The sequence below is a fragment of the Rhinolophus hipposideros genome, assembly GCF_964194185.1.
Source record: "Rhinolophus hipposideros genome assembly, chromosome: 6".
NCBI lineage: Eukaryota > Metazoa > Chordata > Mammalia > Chiroptera > Rhinolophidae > Rhinolophus > Rhinolophus hipposideros.
Window position 1 is genome coordinate 91,215,258 of NC_138052.1, and position 23,383 is coordinate 91,238,640.

General features: G+C 45.9%; 1 protein-coding gene across 3 annotated transcripts in view; it reads left to right on the plus strand.

Moving 5' to 3' along the window:
* Positions 1-21,715, plus strand: part of RHBDD1 (rhomboid domain containing 1) — a 117,585-nt gene extending 95,870 nt beyond the window's left edge. The window contains exons 7-8 of one of the 3 annotated variants that reach the window (XR_013993551.1): positions 18,035-18,603; positions 19,598-20,190. Coding sequence is in view for 2 of the 3 variants with exons in the window: in XM_081052080.1 (XP_080908206.1) it covers positions 18,035-18,129 (95 nt within the window). In the remaining variant the exon portion in view is untranslated. Of the gene's footprint in view, positions 1-18,034 lie in introns of all 3 variants that reach the window. The other 2 variants (XM_081052080.1, XM_081052081.1) reach the window with 2 other exon arrangements.
* The last annotated feature ends 1,668 nt before the right edge of the window (positions 21,716-23,383 follow it).

The window sequence follows — 23,383 nt, forward strand, 5'->3', positions numbered from 1 at the left end:
CTGCACCGTCTGCTCATCCTGGATCTTGGAGGTTTTACTTCCCCATCCAGAAACCGAAATATGAGAATGAGGATGCCTCGTCAGTGACTTCCTGAGTCCAAAGCAAGACTTGTGGCAGCAGCAGGAGAGCGGTGTCCCCAAACAACAACGGATTGTTATAAATTATCAGGAGTGTGCTCGCTTCGGCAGCACATATACTAAAATAAATTATCAGGAGTGCGAGCCTTAGTCACGCCCACACCCCCAACCTCGCCCTGATGGGGAATGTACCCTGTTGGGGTGGGTGCTGCCTCCACCTGGAGCTCCTGTAGCACATGCATTTCCCTGAGAGGAAGTGGAAAGCACCAGTCTGAGTTCATACATCAGGTACTGCGTCATTAGGAGAGGGAGGAGAATGTAGGGTTAGGAGTCAGTGCTGCTTCTGAACATGGCAAAGCACCAGGGCCTGGACCGGTGCTGTGAGCATCGGAGCGCGGACCCCCAGCCCCAGTTCACTGGAACTTGTTGACCACAGTTACTATTCTTGTGAGTGGTTTTTGTTTTTTTTCTTTTTTGCACTTGGAGGTCTCACATCTATAAAACTTACGGCTTCACATGTTCTGCCCCCTGCCCTTTAAAGAGGCATCATCTTTTTCTAAGAGGCCCCAAACCAGCAGGGCAATGGTGAGAGCCTTGTGCTTGGCACAAGACATGGGGGTGACAAGGGCTGTGATAAGTCTGGCCTGACGAGTCAGACGTAGAAAACAAGCCACTGCTCCCTTGAGGCTCCTGTCTCTGTGGGGAAAAAAGGGACCTTTGTGGTGATTTGGTTCTGAGCCTTTGGTTTCAGAACGAGGCACTTGAGGCCCAGCGAGGCGAAGGGCCATCATTAGAATTTGCGTCTGTTTCCCAGTTTGGATGTTTGTCTGTTCTTGAGCGTGCTCCCGCTCCATTCCGTTCTGTATGCAGTATGGTCTTGCCTCACGACTGCCTTTTCTTTTTCTCCGTAAACAGTAACATGAAATATATTTTGCTTTGCTCTCAGCCTTGCCTCTCCCTCCCTGTGTGTCCGAAATAGCCAGCTGGAATTCATGAGAATGTTATGTCTTCAGATGTTTATAATCTAAAAGAATCCCTTATGGTGTGTGTGTTTTTTTTATAATAAAAAGACTTGGATGTCGGTATTTTATGTTGGAAAGACGAGCCAAGTTCACAGTGCAGCAATTACAATGCAATGCATTATGTATAATTTGTAGCGCGCCCCAGGAGCAATGGTAAACCGTGAAATGCCGGCCTGGCCCCACAGCATAATTAGCGGGATCAAACGCTGTGCAGAGAGAAGCACAATAGTCCTCTGAGGTCAATAAAAGTACGGAAAAGTTCTGATAAAAGCAGTAGACCCCAAATTATATCAAGAGAGGCCCCTATATCTGGCGGCAAATACGTCAGGGGCCTTCGTTGCTAATTAAAGAAACCTTTTGAGGTTTAGCAGCTCGTAAATTCGCACTAGGAATGCCCTATTGTTCTGAGGTTATAAGTCTTGTCTTTGAAATTTAACAGTTGTACTTTTACGTTGCATTCCACCGAGAGTACAGCTGTAAACACGAAGGGTTTGCATTTTAACTTAAATTTGAACAATGTGGTTTTAAAAGAGTTCACCACATCAAAGGAGGGCTGTTTGGGCATGTTTTACAAATCCTTTTTTCTATAGTATTTAAAGTTACAAGTGAGTCATAGAAGTATGTTCCATTTAGATCAGTCATGCTGGTAGAGTGTCCTCACTGAGGCTTTTACTGCCCTTATTTTTTCTACCCTAAGAGAATTGTCTGGAAACAGGGCTAGGCCTTTTGCCAAGTCAATTGCCCTTAATCTACTATCTTCAGAGCCATAGAGACAATTCTAGAAATGTTGTTATACCGGATTTAAGCAGCAACACATTTTGTACCTTTTCATGGTGATCCATTTTTTGAAAAAATTCAGAATATTCACTGTATCAACTTGGAATTTCTTTATGGACCAATTATGATGCCTTTATAGCCTCCCATTTTAAAACACAATCAGAATGAAAAAAACCCACGCATTGTTTTTGCTGAGCCACTGGTTCAAGCGAAGAAAGGTTGGATGGTAAAGGGAGAGATGTGGGCGCTGTTTTCAAAGCAGTACGAGGAACACTGGGCTTTCCTGCATCCCCAGGTGTCCAGGCCGGATTATCTTTGCTGGTTGTGAGACCTGAGGAAATCACTCACCTTCCCTAAGCCTCAGCGTGGCCATCTATAAAATGAGGACAGTAGCTAGTACCCTAACACCTCCTTCCCGCCATCGCATTCCTGCATCTCTTCATTTATTTAGTCATACCTGGGGAGAAAATGTGAGCACAAACCCTCACTGTTCCTGTCCTATCAGAGCTCACGACCTAACAGGGATGCCCATGACTGAAATGACCAGAGTCATGCATGATTACTAACTGTGGTACCATGTACCATGAGCGTTGAGAAAAGGGAGTCTGGTCCTGTGATAGCGTAGGGCAAAGGGGGAGCAGTCCCTTTCCCGAGGATGCGGCATTTGAGCTGAGAGCTGAGGAAGAGGAAGAGGAGAGAACTGGTGAGTTGGAGTTGACGAGGGCAGGCTTTCTGGGCAGGCTACACATGTTGATCTTTATTCTTAAATAAAAGGAAACTCTTGGAGGGTTTTAGGCCGAGGATAAAGTTGATCAAGAGGTGTGTGCTTTTGAAAAGCTCTCCCACCCACTACAACGTGGACAATGGCTGGTAGGGAGACCAGAGAGGATGTGGGAGATGATTTACCTGCTCAGCCATCCGCGCTCACGAAATAGACGCCGGTGGGGTTGGTGGTGACAGGCAAATGGAGAGGAATGGATGAGTTCGGGTCATGTTCAAGTTAAAAAGACGGGATTTGGTGATGGGTTGATGAGGGGCAGGTGAGGAGGAGGAAAGTGTCTAGATGACTCCAGGGTCTGGGTACATGTGACAAACTGGGTGTATGCTGGGGACATTCCCAGAAAGGGCAGCCTAGAAGGGGTGTTATTAGTATAATAGGGGCCACTTACCCTTGATTGCTTTGGGCCAGGCGCTGACATCCTTTAATTCATTCATTACATCTGTGACGTAAATTTTGGTGTCGCACACATAAGAAAATTGAGTATCTGTGAGTAAAGTATGGAACTTGTCGAGGGGCACGGAAGAAGGAGCAGAGCCAGTGTCCACACGTGCAGTGTCTGGCAGCCCATTCCCTTCCACTGACCCCCCCACCAGTACCAGGTAGCGGAAGGACACGCTTGTAAAACTCCAGTGCTCACGCCAGATTTGACAGGGCCGTTTGGATTATGCGGGATGAAATGGCTGAGAGAAAACAAAGAAGCCGGGTGATGTGAGCAGACCACCGAGACACCTGGGTTCTGGTTCTGCCCCTCTTAGCTGTGCAAAACAGGAAAATCGTTTTCCCTCTCTGGGCTTCTGTTTCCCATCTCTGAAACGAGCAGATTGGCTGCCCCACATCCCTGTTCTCAAAACCCATGACCTGTATGATATGCTGGATGCATCTCACAGAGAGTCCCCTTTCCATACTTGATTGAGGTTTTAGAGTTTCTCTCTTAAAACTATAGCCGGGCCTGTCAGTACCCGCTTTTACTCTGGCCACAGCGCACGCTTACGTAGATATTTCCAAAGAGTCTCAGGAAGCAACTTGTTTCTCCCCCTTATCTAAATCACCAGTTATCCAAAGTAAGCCTAATTCTCAATTGCAAACTTGGAATTTAAAGTTCAAAAAATATAGTTCTGAGGCCTCCCTTTCTGTTCATAAAATGAGTTTTATTTTGCTAGAACTTATTAACAGATGTGTAAAGCTAAGTGATGTTTGTTGTTGAATACTTTTTTTAGTGCCACAGGCCATTTTAGAATCATTTCTGGTCAATTCTAGGTCAGTCTGAAGCAGTTAGAGGCAGGCTGTCTTAAGGGTGTGAAAACAGTCTGAGAAAGCCTCCAGGTCTTCCTGAGGCTGGGAGGGCTGGTTTATTAGAGATGTTTCAGTAATTCTGTGTGTGTGTGTAAGTTAGAACACGTGTGCCCATCCTCAAGCGTGCACACATACACTCTAATGGGGCACAAGATCAGACTTGGCATGGGTGAGGGTGAGTTAATCATACCTAAAAGAACACACAGTAAGTGGTCATTAGGCTCAGGGTTACGTTAAATGCCATCCAACACAGAGACAAGCATGATTTAAAAAGGACATCACACGTCTAGGATAGATCGCTTCTCAGAAATTCACAGCCATCCTCATTCTAGGCTAACTCTGACCCACATCCAGAATTTCTCAGCTCTTATGTGCAAAGAGCAAGACTCCTGCTTGTTTGTTTCTTCCACATGGCCTCTCACTGCCACTTATTTCACAGAGCTTATCCGCTGTGAAAGGATAAGAGGTTGTGTCGTCGTCACCTTCCAAGTTGTCTGGGCCTTTGTGGAGGAGCCCACCTCAGTCTCTGAAGTCACTTACTGTTGCCATTCAAATTCATGGCTGTGTACTTTGGACAAATAGGTCATTCTTCTTTCACTTGTTTTCACCTCCCCCCTTGCCTGCCTTTGTTTTGAACCCGCAAAGCACACATCTGGCTCCAAACCTGAGCTGCGTTAGTTTCCTGTGGTGGGGTTGGATTGGAGACGCTCCGATGTCCCCACTGAGCTGTGCCCCTTTGAGACCAGCCGTCATGCCCTCTCATAGGTTTTTTTCAGAACAAACTGCAAGAGAAGGACGCCACGCAGCTTTCAGCTTCCATGAGAGCTTTGAGCCACGGGTGTTCTCCTTGGCCACTAAAAATCTCGGGGACAGTTTCCTAGGTCAGGGATTGCTTTTGTCATTGTGTGTCGATTTCCGTGTTTTTGGACATGTGCTTATGTGCTAATCAGGCTTATAGCATTTGAAAAATAGAAATCATTTTGAATTTTTAAAGTCTTTAAGTTATCATTCAGTTTACATGTACGTAATATATCTCATATCTCAGCCTATTTCTACCAATGGAAAGTTTTCTAAAGTATCCAGAACCCCAGAGCCCAGACAAACTTCGTGAATTTCACAGAGGAGACGCACAGATTGAACTGTGTCCTGAAGCCTGTGGCTCTGTAGCCCCCGGTCACCATTTATGTCTCAGGAGCTGGGAGCTGGTTAGCAGCCGAGGCCAGAAACCCATGTTCCTGGACTTGGAGATTCCCCACCTGCCACCGTTTGTCTACATTCCTCACGGTGTCCTCTAGCCCCGTCGTCCTGGCCTGGCCCTCCTGTCCTCCTCTCTGCCCAGCACTGACGGCATGTTAATTGGTTCTTTGTTCTGTCATCACACGTCTGTGATGTACCCACCATGTACCGGACAGCTGGGTTGCTTTGGTGTCTTACTTCTCAAATCCACGTCGTCTGGAGTGGAGGAGCATAGCACAGCCTGGGAGACTACCAGAGTCCCTGGCTCATGGGAGATGTGACAGAAGATCTACTGGTACAAATCCAAGTGGCATGCTGTTGCAGATGGTCAGAAACCCCAGAATACGTTACTGCATTTCTCTGATCCAACTTTCTCCAAGGGGGACTGGTAGCACCAGACTTACTCAAGGTGCTTGTGAAAAAAAAGCAGTTTCCTGGGTCCCAGCAGAGTGGTTGATCTGGAATCTCCCAAGTTAGAACCTACAGTCTGCCTCTCACCAGGCTCCCCACCCTCCACCCCCCAATGAACGTTTGGGAATTGCCATTATAGATCCAGTATGTAGTCTTCAGTTCTCTCTCATGCCATGTTTTTTCAGGACTGTACCTGGAAGCCTTGGGTAGGCGTGGGACCAGTCACATAGCTTGCCTTATGTGCTGCTAGACAGTCCATCCTCCAAGCCCAGGGGTCAACTGTCCCAACGCCCCTCCGGCCCCAAACCACATAGCCTCGTTTCTCCTGATACGTAGTTACCTGCACAGTTGTCCCGTGTAAGCTGGACGTGACCCCTGAGTGGTCGCTTTCAGCAGAAGTTTCCAACCTAAGTTCCTTTGTCCTTTTCCAAAGACCTATTGACTCTCAATCATTTTTCCCCCATGCCTTGATTTCTTGGGATGATGTTTATTTGTATTTTTTTTCATGCCCAAATGTGAAAGGGTGTTTTCAAGGAATTGAGATTGAGATTTCTGAGAGAAATATGGGCTAACTTCAAACGGTGTATGGTTTCAAAAGTCAGTGAAAACATTATCTTGGGCCTTTGCTTAAAGAGCTAGAAACTGGGGTGTCTATGATTTGAAACTCGGTCGAATTGAGTGAGAAAAAAAATGAGACAGATCAAAATGTCCCCAACAGTGCTTCTCTCTACCTCTGTCTGAAGAGGGGATTTGAGAGCCTGGGCAAAAAGCATAGTGTTAGGGATTTTGTTGTTTCTGAGTGGAGGACCTACTCTGTGCATGAGAGAAGGTGGACTGTGCGACTGGCATTTTACCCCTGGGAGGGTGGGGTCTTCGGTCCCAGGCAGTTATGGAACCACCACCTCGGGCAGAGTCTCATCCACCAGGAAGCACACTTGTGTGTCCCTTAGGTCTCTGGGGGTCTGTACAGCATTAGAGGCAGACAGGCCACCGGTTACCAAGCTGCCAACTTCAGAACCACCTCCAGGGCCTCTCTGAGTCTGAGCTGACCAGGACAGCAGCAGTGAAGGGTCTGGGCTCATAGGCTAAGGAATTAAAGAGATTCTCCCAGGAGGAACCATGGGTGCTGAAGGCCTTTGCAGATTCCCAGGACTCACGGAACACTCAGTTTGTAAGTCCTGGCCCTGTACACTCTGAACAAACTGCATGGGACACGGTCCAAATGAACCCTGGATGGCCCTTCTCTATCTCACGTCCTCCCTCTTTGATATTCTGCTGGGCTAGTGCAAGAAGGGGCAGAAGGAAAGGGGATTGGGGGCAAGTATAATGAGAGTTTGGGTGAAAATGTGAACCAGTAGACAGAACCATTTTGGTTAAGTTTAAAGTAAATCATTTTTTTAGCATTACTATATCCAGAATTAGTTGTCTTATTACCACAGATTGTATCTGTTTCTCTCTTCTAATTTGCAGTTAGAGTGACAGATCATTCAAGTAAAAACACTCAGCTGTGCAAGGCTGTATGCACAATAGTAAGAGTAAATTCCTAGTTTAGAACGTCTATAAATGGTTAAAATGTCTATATCCACATTTGTATCCATACCCATATCTCTCTCTGTCCCACTGCCTTGTCAGTCTCTCTGCTCTGGAAGACGTCTGATATGATGTAGAAATTGCTCGATGCCGGCAAATCATGCCCAGGTTCCAGACCATCTAGGCAATAAACAACGCCGTAATATTCGGTGCAGGGGCTTCTGTAGGAGCCCATCTGTTTTGGAATAACGCTCATTCTGCTTACGGTGCGGAATGCTTTGTTGGCTGGAATTCATCCTCATTTTCTTCATCTGACTCAGTGTCCTGGGCCTCTGGTTCCACCTGCTGGCAAGTGTAAATAAAGTGAAACCCAGAGTAGAGCTATTCCGTCAACAGAAAAACTTCAGCCATAGCTCAGTGGTTCTCAACAGTTAGCGTAGGTCGCTAACTGTTACCTGGGAGCTCATTAAAAATACAGTGGCCTGGGCTCCAAGCCAGGCCTGTCGAGACGGAAACGCTCTCAACCAATTCATGCTCCACCAACGTTCGAGGACCACTTCACCTGAACTCAGGGCCCCGAGGGTCAGGGACACCCCAGCTTATCCTGCTCATCCCCAAACAGGAAGCCACCAAGCCTGCAAGACGTACCCACTCCTACCTCTTCTTTTCATCCCCGTAACTCGTGGTGGCAAGGGTTGAAAGTTTTATTCCCTCGGAACTCATCAAAAAAGTTTAATCTTAGAGAAACCTGGCAAACACTGCTTAACCAAGTGCCCGTGGTCACATCGTCAGTGATGAGTCCTGTGAGCAGCAAGAAGCCCTGGCATGAGGTGATGGGAAGGCCACTTCACTTCTCTGGTCTTCTTCCCCCAAGCCCACAGCCCCAGTCTACTCAGGAGACAAACCAAACTGAGAGACAGTTTCCGGGCGACCTGGCTGGTCCTCCTCACGATGGTCATGGTCATGGTCATGGCGAACAAGAAAAGCCGGAGAAACTACCCCAGCCTGGAAGAGACTAAGGACACATGACACCTACCGGTGCTGCTGGACACTGGAACCGAAAAAGGAAATTGGTGGAAAAACTGGTAGATTCCAAACGAAGTCTGGAATTCGGTTAATGGTAATGTGTCCACCCCTGTAGGTGGCTCCTTAGTGTTGAGAGCTGTACCGTGACAATGTCAGATGTTAGCACTGGGATGGAACTGTTCATTGTCTTTGTCACTTTCCTGTAAACCTAAAATTATTCCAAATGAAGTTTATTAAACATGAGGGTGTCAGGGGCCAAGAGCACCAAATTAGACCGAAAGACTTCGGAGACGTTGCCAAGGAGCTCAGCATGGCCGCCCCTGATGGCCAGGCTGCCTGACGGAGGCAGGGTCCTCCCGAGCAGGCGCCCCTGACACTCACAGGGAACCACAGCCCCGGCATCTTGCACATCTGTGCAGAGATGGAAACTGTCCATCTAGTGAGGAGAAGGGACTTGTGCAGGGACCTGGTGAGGCCAGGGTGCGAGCTTACCTCACAAGTGTGTTCGTGCTTCACAGCCTTGCTCCACAATTTGATACATTGTCTGTGACAGCGTCACCTGGGTGCTCCTTAAAATGCAGCTGCCCAGGCTCCGACCACCACTTGCTGCACAAGTCTCTCCGGCAGTGGGATCCAGTAATCTGCGTTTTTCACAAGATCTCCATCACCACGCATGCTAACATGTGAAGACCCCAGCAGCAAGCTGGGCACCTGTCCCGTTCATAGCATCTCTGGCTTTGCCCAGACCTCTTACATTTGAGCTACCGAAGGTGCCAGAACCCCATCTCTGATTCCTGCTGTTTGATGGAAACTGCTCCTAGGGCCGGTGCTACCAAAAGCCAGGAAGGGGAGAGTCCAGCTGCAGCCACTGTTTCGGATGAACGCCGTTGCACATGGCCCGCGTAGGGCTGGAACCCAGTGTGTCTCGGGAGGAGGCAATTTTTTTTTATCTTTTTGAGCTCAATTGATTATAGTTTAAATACTCTCTTACCCACTACCCTCTCTCCTTTATTTAAAATAATGAAACTAAAACTTACTCAAAGATAGCGCTAAGATCAAGAAGGAGGAGGAGGTTGGCAGTGGGACTTGTATCCAGGCCCCCAGAAGGCATCTTGATGTCCCTTCCGGCCTGTCCTTCCCCCACCGTGGCCCCACCTTCACCTCGCCGTGGCGGGCCTCCTCGCCAGAGAGAGAAGGGCCACAGGTCAGACCTGGCAAAGGCCTGAGGAGTCCGGAGGCTGGAGCAGGCAGTCCTTTGGATCTCGGGAATCCTCTAAGGCCTAAGGGTCCCTGGAGTGGAGTCCAGCAAAAATGCAAGAGGCCCCAGCTGCAGGCAGGTGTGGAATCTCAATTGGAAACATCAGGAGAGGCCGGGGACCACGTGGCCCTAGAGCTTCTGAGACAAATGTGGGATTTTAATATTCTGAAGGCTTCTCATCCTTTTCCTGACATTGTCCATAGTCATGTATGCAGATGCTCCCCAACTTATGATGGGGGTGACCTCCTGATAAGCCCATCATAAGTCAAAAATGCATGTAATACACCACAGCTGTTGTCGTGCAGGGTGTCACACGGGGTCTCAGCTCCCGCTCCCCACATGAGAATGCAGGACATGGTGAGACCAAAAAGGAACACCCCCGGAGCCACAGGTAGGGGAGTCATACCACTATATTCTCGCTGGAGGCTGGATTCACATGAAGTGCGACCTGCCTGCCAAACGACCGACTCGACTCGAATCGACTCACCAACCAGCACAGTCGCGGCAGTTATATTAGTGGCCAATTAGTGGCTCACTGGTTACAGCTGACGGCCAACTAGCCACAGCTGATGGCCATCCAATCACAGCTGAGGCCATCTACTACCTGAGCCAGCACCTTTCCACGTGAGGCCGAGAGCCTGGAAACTGCTTTCTGGAGCTCTGTCCCCTCACCTGCTGAACACCGTAGCTCAGCCTAGCCTAACTTAAACGTGCTCAGAACACTTACATTATCCTACAGTTGGACAAAACCATCTAACAAAACCTATTTTATAATAAAGTATTGGATAACTCATGTAATTTATTATGCATATCACTTTTGCATCATCGTAAAGTTAAAATTCCTAAGTCAAACCGTTGAAAGTCGGACCGTCTGTGTTTTTGATCAAAACTCCCTCTCCACGTATGACTTCTTTATTCACCCTTCAGTTTTCTGTTTTCTGTTGTAAAAGATGTTCTGAAAGCTGCGCCTCCAGACAAGGCCCATAGGGCCCGTCCCAGGTTGTAGGGCCCCTTGTGTGTACTAGGCAGTGAGAGCGCAGAAGGGAAAGACGACTCTGCCCTCAGGAGCCCTGCGTCTAGCTTCCCGAGAGTTCATACATCTGTCCGTTAAATATGCCTAGATGACAGTGAATTGAAAAAAAAGAAATTCAGCCACAAAGGATAAGGAACAGGGAAGGGTATTCTTGGAGACAATCAACCTCTTTTCAGTTTCCAGAATTAGGTAGTACAATGAGTAAACTGAGGCACCTCCCCATTGCTGACCAGAGGGTATTCTGTTTTGGAGCAAGGAAAATTTTAAACATCTTAAGGCATCATCAAATGTATGTAAAGCGTGTTTGAAAATCATTCCTACTGTCCTTAAAATCCCTCTTGATAAAGTGATGACAGCTTTCAAAGGATTTAAGATAAACTGATTTAAAAAATAGAAACATCCTTTAGTATTAAAATCTGCGTCCGGGGCCGGCCGGTTAGCTCAGTTGGTTACAGCACAGTGTTCATAGTGCCAAGATTGCCAGTTCGATTCCCACATGTGAGCTGCACCCTCCACAACTAGATTGAAACAACTACTTGACTTGGAGCTGATGGGTCCTGGAAAAACATACTTTAAAAAAAAATCTAGATCCATTTGTGTTTTTCTTCAAACTCCGTGTTACAGTGCTTCCTAGTGAGAAGAGGACACTCCAGTCCTCTGTCTCTCCTTCCTTCTTGCCGCTCCTCCAGCTCAAGGAGAGAGAGAGCACATCGAGAATGTCTGTAAGAAGCCATAAGCTGTCCTGTGTTTAAAAAATACTCGATAGTTAACTTCAAAGGCTGACGTTTGTAGCTGGGGCTATTACTAAAATGTATACCTTGTCGAAGGAGATCCAAATCCCTGATACTTTCAATTTTCCAAAGAAATCTTGCTGTTTGCAGCAGGCGTTATCTAAGGCAGAAGGGAAGTTGTTCCTGCTGCTTTCAGAACAGATCCTGTCTCCAGATCACGGCTGAGGCAATAATAGCGTTCAGGTTTACAGATCCTGGTCGGGGATTAAGGAAAATGACTCGCGCACCTCATGTCTGGAGCAGTGTAGAAAGGGATCTGGGTTTGAATCTTGATCCAACCACTGACCAGCTGTGTGGCCTTGGCAAATACATGAAATCTGTCAGCCTCAGTGTCTCCACCTGTAAAACAGACAAGGAAATTCTGCTGGGAAGGATAAGTAGACTAAAAATCACATAATACTGATACAGATGAATCTCACAACATAAGGCAAAATGAAGCCACTCACGAAAGGTACATATTGTATGAATGCATTCATGGACAAAAGGAGACAAATAATCTGCCCTCTTAGAAGTCAGGATTGTGGGCACTCTTGGGTGTAGGCGTAGGGACTGGGAGGGAGCACGTGGAGGCTTGTGAGCCCTGGAAATATTCTGTAGTTTGAGCTGGCTGTTGGTCCCACATGTTCAGTTCATGAACGCTTGTCATGTGGGGTCTCTGGTCCCACATAAGAACGCAGGACATGGTGAAGCCAAATGGAACACCCACTGAGCCGTAGATAGGGGAGTCATACCACTATAGTCTCGCTGGTGGCAGGGCTAGAGACACAGGAAGCAGCAGCCACACGATCCACAACCTGCCATCCACTTCTCTCTGCCAACCAACCTCACTTGCTAGCTGCAATACGCCGTGATAACTGCAATCCACGCTTGCCAGCCTCCATCTTCTTGCTAGCCCCCATTTTTCTGCTAGCGTAGCCACGGCAGTTATATTAGTGGACAATGGCTCACTGGTTACAGCTGCCGGCCAACTAGCCACAGCTGATGGCCATCCAATCACAGTTGCTGGCCATTTACTACGCTAGTGATCACCTTTCCCCGTGAGGGCGAGAGCCTGGGAACTGCACTCCTGGCTCTGTCCACACAACATTAATCAAGTTGCATGTGCTTTCTAAAAAGGAGGGAAGAGTAAGGAGGGTGAGCCTGTAGCAGTTGCCCAGCTAACGTTCACTGTCTCTCCCTTCACTTCCTCTTTTTTCTTGTTCTGGAGATCAGACCGTATGTTGTCTGTATTGCAGGAAACACTAGATCTGACACAGTGGCTTCAATACTTCAGGTTATTCGAATTGCTAACTGGATTAGATCGTTTTGATTTTATGTCATTTGTTCCCCAAATTAACCAACCAGAACAGGGAGAAAAGTACAACAGGTATAGTAGCAGCTGGTGTGAACTCTATTTCAAAGCTTCTTATTTTGAGATTGCAGATTTTGTTTCAGAAATAAAAAAAACCCCACTGTTGCTGACTTGATTGATTGAGGAGTAGAATGTGACTTTTTCTCTCTAAAATTACATCTAAATGTTACCTTTCTTGTAAACCATAATTAAACTTCCATTTGTATGAAAGTTAAGAGATTTTAGGTGAATTTCAAACTATTTTTAGATGATCGGTAGATAGATATAGATAGGTATATCGATAGATAATTATAACGAATGGCTAAAAAGTGGTTGTATTGTCCTTAAGTGCCTCCCCTTTTCAGAGAATGTCTTGCTAAATTATTGTACTTGAATTTCTTCCTGTCCTTTCCATCTTCATCAGTAAATGACTTACCAGTCATCTTTTCAGAAGATGGAAGCTTTTTGGAAGCTTTGTAATTTATGGCATTCTAATAAAGTAACATTTCAAAAGAGAGACTGCAGGTCCCAGGCTGCCGCCCTCATTTGACAATAGAAATCTCAGAGAACACTGGTGATTTATTTAGAGGTCTCCTGTTTTTTTTTAAAAAGTATATGAAAAAAAAATGTGATTGCCTTTTTAGCTCCCTAATTTAAAGGAAAGATGTGTCATCCTGTGACTTCACTTTAGTATGATTTCACCAGATGGCAGAGAGTGTTCATCAGCTCACGAGCAGGATCTATGAATACCAGCAAATTAAACATCTCTATTTACAAGGGTGGTGAACAGTAGGGCAGATGGCCATCAACACTTGGTGTTCTTTTTAGCAATTCTTATCTGGATGAAATTGCTTCTCCTCCCTTAGATGGAAAATGAAGAGGTTACTGCATTATACATAAGGGTAGAAAACTGAACATTTTTCCATCAAGAACCACGGATCAATAAATCTTATGATCTCACTATTGGTGCTATAATTGAGCTAAATCATCATGAACTGTTCCTGAGGTTCTCTGAGGCATGCTCGCTGTTTCTTTGAGTAAAATTGAGGGCTGACTTCCATTTACAGGAACACAGAGGCAAGGCTCATAAATACTAATATTCTGTACTCAGAGCCGGGCTGTTTCACCCAGACAAGTAAATGTTCAATGCATGGTTTAACTCAGCGCAGAAAAAAAGGTCTTAGCTGGACTCTCCAGTTTTCCCAATGACAGAAAGGCTCCTCCATGTTTCGAAAGTGTGCTGCTAACTGGAGGGTGTTACTTTTTGTGTGTCTATTTCTTAGACGGAAAATAATATATCATAATAGCAACTCCACATTTTGTACAAAACCCTGGTAAATGGTCTTCAAACAGAGTTGAACTCTATCTTTTAAGAAGTCACTGTTTTTGTCATTTTACTTTGTATCTGTCAGAGTTAGTTAAAGATACTAACAAGTCGACATTTAGCATATGATTTGTGGTGACATTAGAGATTCAAAACCATAACATCCAATGCTCATCAGGCATTTACTACACACCTGGTACTCAGCATTTTGTAGCCTTGCACTCTCCTCACCCTCTCGACAATTCAAGGAAGGACCTGCTCTTACTATTTCCATTTTACAGATAAGGAAGCTAAGGCCAAGTTAAGGTAACCTACTTGATCAAGGACGTGTAGCTAGAAAGTAGAGAAGTTGGGATTTAATACAAGGCTGTCAAACTCCAGAGTCCTAGGAAGATCCCTGGCTGGCAGTGACTTTGTTCAGCAGTGTCCCCTCACAGGTGAATCAACTCAAGCCTGCTGAAATGACTTGCCTGGGTGACCCCTGTGGTTCCAGGCAGGGCTGGCGGTATTTCCCAATTCCCTACCAACGTGTTTCCATTACACCCCAGGGCCCCTCATCTTCTCTCACCACCCATCTGAGTGAGCCCAGTCTACAACTTTCCCATGTGCTTAACAAATATAAGTACAAATCAAAAATACATTTCTAAGACCCTTCGAGAAATACCTGCAGAGGATCCTGGAGGTTATGAAGAGAAGTAATGGATTGTGTCACACAATAGAAAATACAGAAACAAGTTTTAAAAAATAAATAAATAAATGAAAAAGTAGGGGATTGGAAGACAGAGCCTCGCTGAAACTTAGCTGGAGCAGCCGGGAGGCCTGGTTCCTAGTGTGGCACTGACCCAAAGCATAGAAGTGACAAATGGTGTGCATGAATGGCTGACATCAAATATGTAATTGTCTTCAAAATATCAAAGATTAATTTACACTTAAAAACTTTCCCAGAAAGATTAAGAACAGTGTAGTGTTCAGAGCCTGAAATGAAGCAATGAAGTCATTCTTCAGATAGGAGGGGGACTTTATATTACCAGAAACACTGAGTTTAAAGGGTTTAAAATACCCATACAATCAGGCCTGGTCACAGACTGAGCACTGCTTTCGTTCCTGTTGTTGTGCTGTTACACCCAAGGCCCCCTGGTGGCCCTGGGAGCCCAGCCACTCCAGTAGCCAGTGGACCCAATGTGGAAACTTTGTAGTCACGTCTGTGATGGTAGCAGAGTTCCCTGAGTTGAAGGTTTAGGCTGGATCTTCTTTTTCACATACTAGTGAGCTCCCCACATATGCATGAAGAAAAGGGACAGACACTCGGGGTTTTTGCGGGGGGGGGGGGGGATAGTGAAAGGCTGCGACGTTTGACATACTCAGGGCGTTGGAAGTGATGGATGACCCTGTGGCCTTCTGGAATGAGAACCAGAATTGCAGTCAGCAGCCCAAGCTTCAAGTGATTCTAACCCCCATGCTAGCTTTGTGACCTCACATGCGTCCCTGACACTTTTTGAGCCTCAGTTTCCTCATCTGTAAAATGGGGGTCATAAAATTGGAAATGGAAACGAATTGGAATAGAGCACCTTAGCAGCGCTCTATAAGCAACAGAGTGATTATTGTTCCTCTCTCGCTGTGAGTTTTCTACTCCAATGTGTGGTGTTTCTTCTGCTGGCTCAGCCCTGGTTCTCCTTGAATGCCCTGCGCGGGGTTGGGGGAGCATTTGTGCTGGCAGTTCGTTTTCTGAGCCGCTGCCCCGGAGCCTTCACAGTGGGCCTCTTCTAATTCCTGCCTGCATTTCCCTTGGGGAAAACAGTCATTCTCAGACTTTTTCTTTTGGACACGGTGATTCCCCTTGGGTGTCTGAGCACTCTTTCGGCCTCTGTGGGTTTGTGCCCTGAAGCCCAGAGTCAACATGTCCCATTGAGCTTGCTTCTGCCCCTGCCCGTAGCTGGTCCTAATAGTTCCCTGCCCAGTTGGAATGGGGGTCACATCCTGGCCTGCACTCAGACGTTCAGTTAGGAATAGTCTTGTTAAAAACAACTGTTAAAGGAAAAGCAAGACTTGGATTTTACAACACAGAACAATTTCAAGCAATAAACTAGTAATAGGATTCATGAGTTTCTCTATAATTTCAAACCGTTTACCTCTTTGAACAAAGAGAATTTTCTTTACAAATATGTATGGCAAAAGCTATATCCAGTAAAACTTTTAATCTTATAGTATTCATAAAATGTTTATGGTGAAAGTCTCATAAGCCTGTAATATATTTTTGAACATCATCTTTAATGAAAGTTGATAAATTGACGTACACTTCATCGTATCAGAAAAACTGTGAGGTAGCCTTTCCCCAGCAGGAGTGAGTGTGGGGCAAGGCCTGCCCAGTTCAATTCTGGGTGTACTGGTCAGGAGGGGGCACAAGGGGTCCGGAGGCGTAATTCTCCCATGGTGTCAGAAGGACTGGAGAACCAGAACTGTGTAAGCAGTGGGCTGTCCATCACAGAGGAGAGGCAATACAAAGGGTTACCTTGGACTGCCTTTGAAAAATCTCTCATTGTCTGACAACTGAAATTCCAGGTCCAGATTGAGCAGACTGACTCAGTTTCACACTGCTTCTCCCATCTTTGCATCAGATCCTTAACAATTGTCATGTCGCTGTTACCGGTAAACCTCTTTGACAAGGTACCACACTTGGAGAGTGAGCAGGAGGGACCCACTGCTCCCGTGTTTTCCCTCCTGGCTCGAACCCCCCTGCCCGCCCACCCTTCCCAAGGAGGCTAATGCTTCCAGAGGATTTGCCCCACCCCCTGCCAGTCACGTCAGAATCTCAGTGGGTGAGGTTGACTGTAGCTGTCTGGCTATAACATATACCCTTGGAAATCATAAGTCACAGGAGTCAGCCTGTGAGTTTATTGGACAGCTACTGTGTGTCCAGGACTGTACCCGGCACTGGGAGCAGCATGAAACGTCAGAGATGCTCCTGCCACTTTAAAGCTTATCATCCCAGTAGGAGAGAGAAGAGGTGGGACCAGGTGGCTGCCCTGCCTGGCAGGATGTGGTTGGTGACTGTTGCATGAGGGCTACCGACAGGAAGGTGCTGGAAGCTGACGAGCTGGAATCGGGAGAGAGCCCTCCCATCCAGAGTGGCCAGAAGGCCGTGTGATCTGGAGGGGGGCGTGGGAAAACGAGTAAGACTTTTGGTTGATGGAGGTGCTGGGAGAGGGCCTTTGAGAACGAGTTAACGGGCCAGCGAAGGCACAGAAGTGGAAAGGTACGACCTTTTAGGTCCACGTGCTTCCCAGTAAGCCTGCTGCTTACACGTCTGTCAGTGAAGCCCTGTCAGCGGCCTCATGCAGGGTATTGAAGCTCTCTCACTGCATTAGTTTGTTTGTGCCTGAGGTCAACGGCTGTCTGTTCTCATTTCTTCATTACTCCCCACAATGCCTGGAAGTGTTGTTGTTGGTTTGGGGGGTTTTTGTTTGTTTGTTTTTATGTCATGATTGAAGTGCTTAGATCATTGTAAATTATATTTTTGGTATGTTTACAGCCCTAAGAAATCCTTTTCAGTACTGATTTCCATTGTCCTTCATATGATCTTCAAATACTTTGCCTGCAGTTTTGTCGGCCTGCCCAGATCTCGGCCATTATGGTAATGCAGCCCCTGCCCCATGGTCCCTGATGCCCTGTGGGTGCTTGTGCAGTTCAGGCCGGCGTGATTCCCACTGGCTGGGAGGAGGCGCAGGTTAGAGGGAGAAAATGGGAGGGCCCAGAGGAGAAACCAATCAGCACACTTGGGGGGGAAGTTAGAGATGGTAACAACTTACCTCTGAGCATTAAAAAAAGGTAAACTAAGTCCTTCAGATATTAGGGAAGTTCAATGATGGAGCACCGTGGAAGAAAAAGTAAATTGGGAGGATTGGCAAGAGGCTTCGGAATGAGTCAAATTAGGTTCATAAACTGGACCACACTAAAAATATTTCCTTGATGTTGAAACTTAGTATTGAAAGCTAAAGTTGAAATATGTTTGTCATATTTCTGTTTTGTGCTGAAATAAAGATGACACCCAAGCCATTGTTTCTTTTTTTCCCTCTTGGAATCCTAGGTCACAGCTTTGTAAATGTCAGAACAGTGTTTGATTTTCCCTCGTGCTTTCTCTTTACAGGAAATAGCAGAAATAGCCCCCCACCCTACGGGTTTCATATCTCACCAGAAGAAGAAATGAGGCAAAGACGGCTTCACAGATTTGACAGCCAATGAGGAGGCACGGCTTCTGGATCAACCGTGGTCCAGTTGGGTATTATTGCCCATGGGGTCCCTCCCCCAAGCCCCTAGTCCATGCTAACTGAAAGCAGAGTGCCCTGTTGTCCGCCCACACTGCTCACAGCTGCCTGACCGGCCATCCGGTGGCCCCTGGGAGTCTCAATTCACCAGCAGACTGACCTTGTTGAATGCATCTGACAGCTTTCGGGCAGTGGCCCTTCTGCCTCATTTTCTGTCACCGACAGAAGCTCATTCTCTCCACGTGGGGACCAGTTTACACACCCCTTCCTCTCACTGCTGACTCAGTGGTGCCTTAGCCTTGTTCTGGGTTTGAAGACAGGCCCTCGTCCTGCGCGGCGTGCTCTGTGTTCGACGTGACAGGACGTGAGGAGCCACCCCTGGTCCTCCTGGCACAGTGCCGGGCTACTTTCCAGGAAGAGGGTGTGTGTTGTCCGTGTCTCCTGCACGCAGGTACCTTACTCCCCGCTCCCGTGCCTGGGGATGTTACAGGGTGCTGGCGTGCTCTGCCATCGCTCCGCCTCTGTAGAGCGTCTGACTGGAGAACCTTTAGTAAGACCTCAGATGGGGAGGCCACCTGCACACTCCCTGGGGTGGCAGGAGGAACCCACAACTTGGGCAACCCCTCCAGTGTCAGGCCATCTGTGTACCTGGGGGTGTGACTTGTATTTCACTAATCAGCAAAGCAGCACCAGCGGCCACACGCAGAGAGGAGCAAAGGTGTTTGGTGGGTTGGGTCACTGAGAACTCTTCCGTGAGGAAGTGTTGTTTTCTCAAAAAGTGCCTTTTAATTGTCCACTGTAATAGCCACTTGTCCTACTCGAGTGTCCAAGACACCCCCCGGCCCCTGCGATGCCATAACACAGAGGTTCTCTGTCCAGATCAGTTAAGATGTTTCCTGCTGCTTGTGTTTCATGAATGAAAGGACAAAGTCAAATGTCACTGATGTCTTATTGTCACTGAGATACTTTTAAAGTGTTGGAAGCAGCAAAGGCTCTTTCTATGTTGATTTATCGAGCATTTGCAGAGTTTTCTAATTATGAAAGTAATAGATATACACCTTGTATATGCACAAAGTAACCATGTTAGGGGGGAAATAACACTTGTTAACAGAGGTTGTTTTTGAAAGTGGAGTACCTAGGATTTTTCTTTCTATTTTTTTTACAATTTTATATTGCTCTCTTAAAATTGTGTCTATATATATGGTGTGTATTACTTTTGCAACAGGAAAACCGATTTATAAAATAATAAATCAAAAATTATACAATCAGGAAAATGGACTTAATAAGTACTATCGGTCTGTTGAGAAAATTCACACCATAGATGGAAATACAAATAAAGGCATGTGCAATTTTAAAATCGCCCGTATGCACACCCTGTAGAGGTACCCAGGGTTAATGTTTTAGGAGTATTGCTTTCTCAGTTTTTCTTTGTATACATCTGACAGATTTGGAGCACACCGACTATGCAGCTCTGTATCCAGTTCCTAATCTGAACTGACCTGGGACAGGCTTTCACACTTGCATGTAAATGAGCGAAGGAAACCACCTGAGACCTGGAAGCACCTTGACCTTCCGGCTGCCTCAGTGATACCTGGGCTCTGGGTTAATTTACAATTGATGTAAAGCTGCAACGTGTTTATAAGTTGTATCTGTGAGTCTGGTAACTGAAAACATGTAACGTTCAAGCCAAATGTCATTCTTCTCTCTCAAACTCTATGAATGTGACTGTCATTTTGCCTGTTAGGAGTAACCTCATTCCTACACGACATCTTCTCACATTGGAAAAGTAACCTGTTATGACACTTCTGTCTTGTCCTTATTATTATTTGTGCACAGAGACGTGCTTTGTACACTGGAGCGTGGCTTGTGTGAATGGCTCTGGGACCAGGCCTGCATCTTGTTTGCCTTCCTGCACTCTTACCCCTCTCCCCTTCTACCACCCAAAGGCTGGCCCCAGCTCCTGGTGGGGGCTTATTGAATGTTAGTTTCCCATTGAAGTGTTTTTTTCAGTTCATTAAAAGTCCAATCACTCACTGTGTATGGAAGTCTTTTTTATTGCTGTGTAATCCAATCATAGTAGCTCCTAGCTCTGTTTGGTCAGATATGAAGACACTGGAATTGGATTTAGAGTGGCATACCTGTAATATGACACCTTTATTTCTGAAGTGCAACATCACTCAACTTGAGAGATATGGGAGGTCATTTTAGTCATAAATATAAAACATTATCTTAGCAGAACAGTAAAGATGTGGAAATTATTGTAATTACTTTGTTAATAGCCTTGCCTATAACCACGGCTTGTTATTTTCAACATCCATCTTAATTTTTTTCCTACAACAAGGAATATGCCAACAAACTGGAATTGGTTTGAAAAGGCAAACAAAAGTGTATTAGACTAATTATCTCTAATAGGGAATAAACATGTAGAGCTGGTTTTAAATTTTTACTTCTTTGCTTAGTAGTAATTTCTTGATTGACTGTTAGATACCCGTTTCCCACAGTTTGGTTGTGGTCAGTTGACTTACGAAACTCTTAATTCAGATTCTTGATTCTCAAGAAGAGGGAGTGGTTAAAATTGCTTCCTCTTAATGAGCTTGAATGTACCGCTGTGATTGCAAAGTTGTACGTGACTGTCCAAGCCTCGTCCATCCTTTTAAGTTGTCTGCAGCGGAGGCTCAGACCGAGCTGTAAGTGTCTGGGTTTAGTAGGATCGGGGCCAGGCTTCGTATTTGGCACATTTTCTGCTGCCTGGGGAGTGAATTGGTTAAAGGGATGAGATCAGGCACCACACAGACTGTAAGACAGAGGGTGTGTCTGACCAGGCATAGTTTCTCTTGAGAGATTCAATATTTGGTAAAGAATTGTATTCAATTAGTCATTTTTTAAAAAACCTATCATCTCTTGCTTTTCCTTCCCTGGATTATTACAGTCATTTCCAAATTTTTTTTTTTTTGCCCCTAGTCTTTCATTTTAGAATCACAGACTGCTAAGAAGGACCTTAAAATCTCTCAGTTCGTTGCTCTGCTCAATACTTAAAATACCCCTTCACTCAGTTCTAAATAGCTCTGCCAGTTTCTCTTCCAAAAGCACTACTCATCTTGGTACCTTTTATTGTCTCTCTGTACCAAAGGATAAAGGTCAAACGCATTAGCCTCGACTGCAAGGCAGCAACCAGCCTTCCGCCTCATCTGCACTTATTTATGTGTCGGCGCTTCTGCCAACTGGTCTCTGCCCAAGCTGTGAGTTTTCCTGATCCTGTGACTTAATTTGCAATGTGCTCTTACATGGAACAGACTTCTCCTCTGTCCACCCACCCAGGTCCTCCCTGCCCTGCCCCCGACACCACAGCCCAGGATGACCGTGCCCCACTCTGATCTGCTCTCACTGGGTCTTCAGCACAGTGTCCGCAGGCCACTTGGAACTGCTGGTTATCCTCAATGAGAGGAAGTCTCTGGAGTGTAAGCGTCACGAGGGCAGGGACCATGACTGTGTGTGTATCTCCTCGTAGTGCTTTGAACAATGCTTTGTCTGGCATGTCAGAACCAATAAATGATTGTGGATGGAAACAGAGAGAAACTTGTTTCTACCATCACCAGGGACACATGTAAAAAGATGTTCCTATTGCTTATTGATGTTGTAGTTGTTTTTTGTGGTTTTTTTCTCTCGAATCCCATCAAGGAAAGAATGACTTAAAGGAAAGCATTTGCCCATAAAAACAGAATTCGGGGCCTTTTCCAAGTGTTCATCAGATGACAGGCCTACTTTTCAGATGGTGGGTAGATACCACCAACCTTGTGTGTCAGTCTGAAGACACCCCCGTCACTGGACACTGTGACCTGTGCACAAAACTCAAGATTCCAGCACATTCAAAAAATGTCACCGGGGAGCCCCTGTAAATACCACACCTGGCCATTGTTCGTTTACACATATGTGCTCGATGTGTCGGTGCTAACATTTTTCTTCTGTGGTATTTAGGAGCAGGGAGAGAGTGATCTTGACATCTCATTCACATGGCAGAGATGACCTGGCCGATTTGTAAATACGATTTATACTTTATCAAGGAAAGCTGAAACATTGCTAATAGAAACCATTAATTTGGTGCTAATACATATGGCTGCTTGGGAAGGGAATAGCGAAAATCAACATTATTGTGTGGCTTAAAGAGGCTCTACTCTGGGGCAAAATCAGAGAAACACGCCACACGGCTCTGTTAGCAAAACTTGACCTGGTCCTTTCTCTGAGTATTGAAAAAAGCTGCTGTCCCACTGGCCAAGGGTTCTGCCAAAAAGTTGTGGAGTTGTTTCTTCCTCTCATTGTATCTCCCCCTTAAGTACCTTGTGTAGTGCCTGGAGAGAAGTGCTGAAAACCGAAGAAGTCAAAAAAGGATGTGACTTCATACATTCTCTGTATTTATTTGAGGTCCTTAAAAGTTACTGCCTAACTTTCACATTGAGACGCCCGTCTCTTTATAAGATCCTCTTCCCCAGCAATTTACATTAGCTTGCACATCCTTAGTAGCAGATAGTTATTAACACAGTTGAAGGAGGTCTCAGAATCTCATTGAAGAAGAGCATCAAGGCCAAACTGCCTGCCACTCAGCAAGGGGGCCCCAGGCCAGCAGGGCCCCAGGCACCCAGCAGCTGCTGGAAATTCGACCCCGGCTCCTCCCAACAGAAGGAAGTATAATCTGCATTTTAAAAGGTCCCAAGTGTGCCTGAATGGGGTGTATATATACTCCTATATACAACTGAATCTTACTGAGATTCCATGAGACAGAAGGAAATCCTGCTATTTTCAACAACATGGATGAAAGTGGAGTACATTATGCTAAGTAAAATAAACCAGACAAATACTGTGTGATCTCTCACATATGTAGGGAATCTAAAAAAAGGGGGTGATGTGGGGGGTTGAACTCATAGAAACAGTAAAGTGGTAGTTGCCAGAGAATGGGGGAAATGGGGAGATACTGGTCAAAGGGTATAAGCTTTCAGTTATAAGGTGAATACATTCCGGGGATCTAATGTACAGCACAGAGACTACAGTTAATCATGCTGTGTTGTGTAGTTGAAATTTCTTCAGTGTTCTCAGCACAGGGGAAATATAAATGGGAACACGGATGTAAAAGGAAAGAAAGGAAACTAGTGTCACATAGTTTACAGGCACAAAGTCTTCTCGGATTTCAGGATACACAAATGCATTTTAAGATACCAGTTATCCGCTAGGATTGTAAC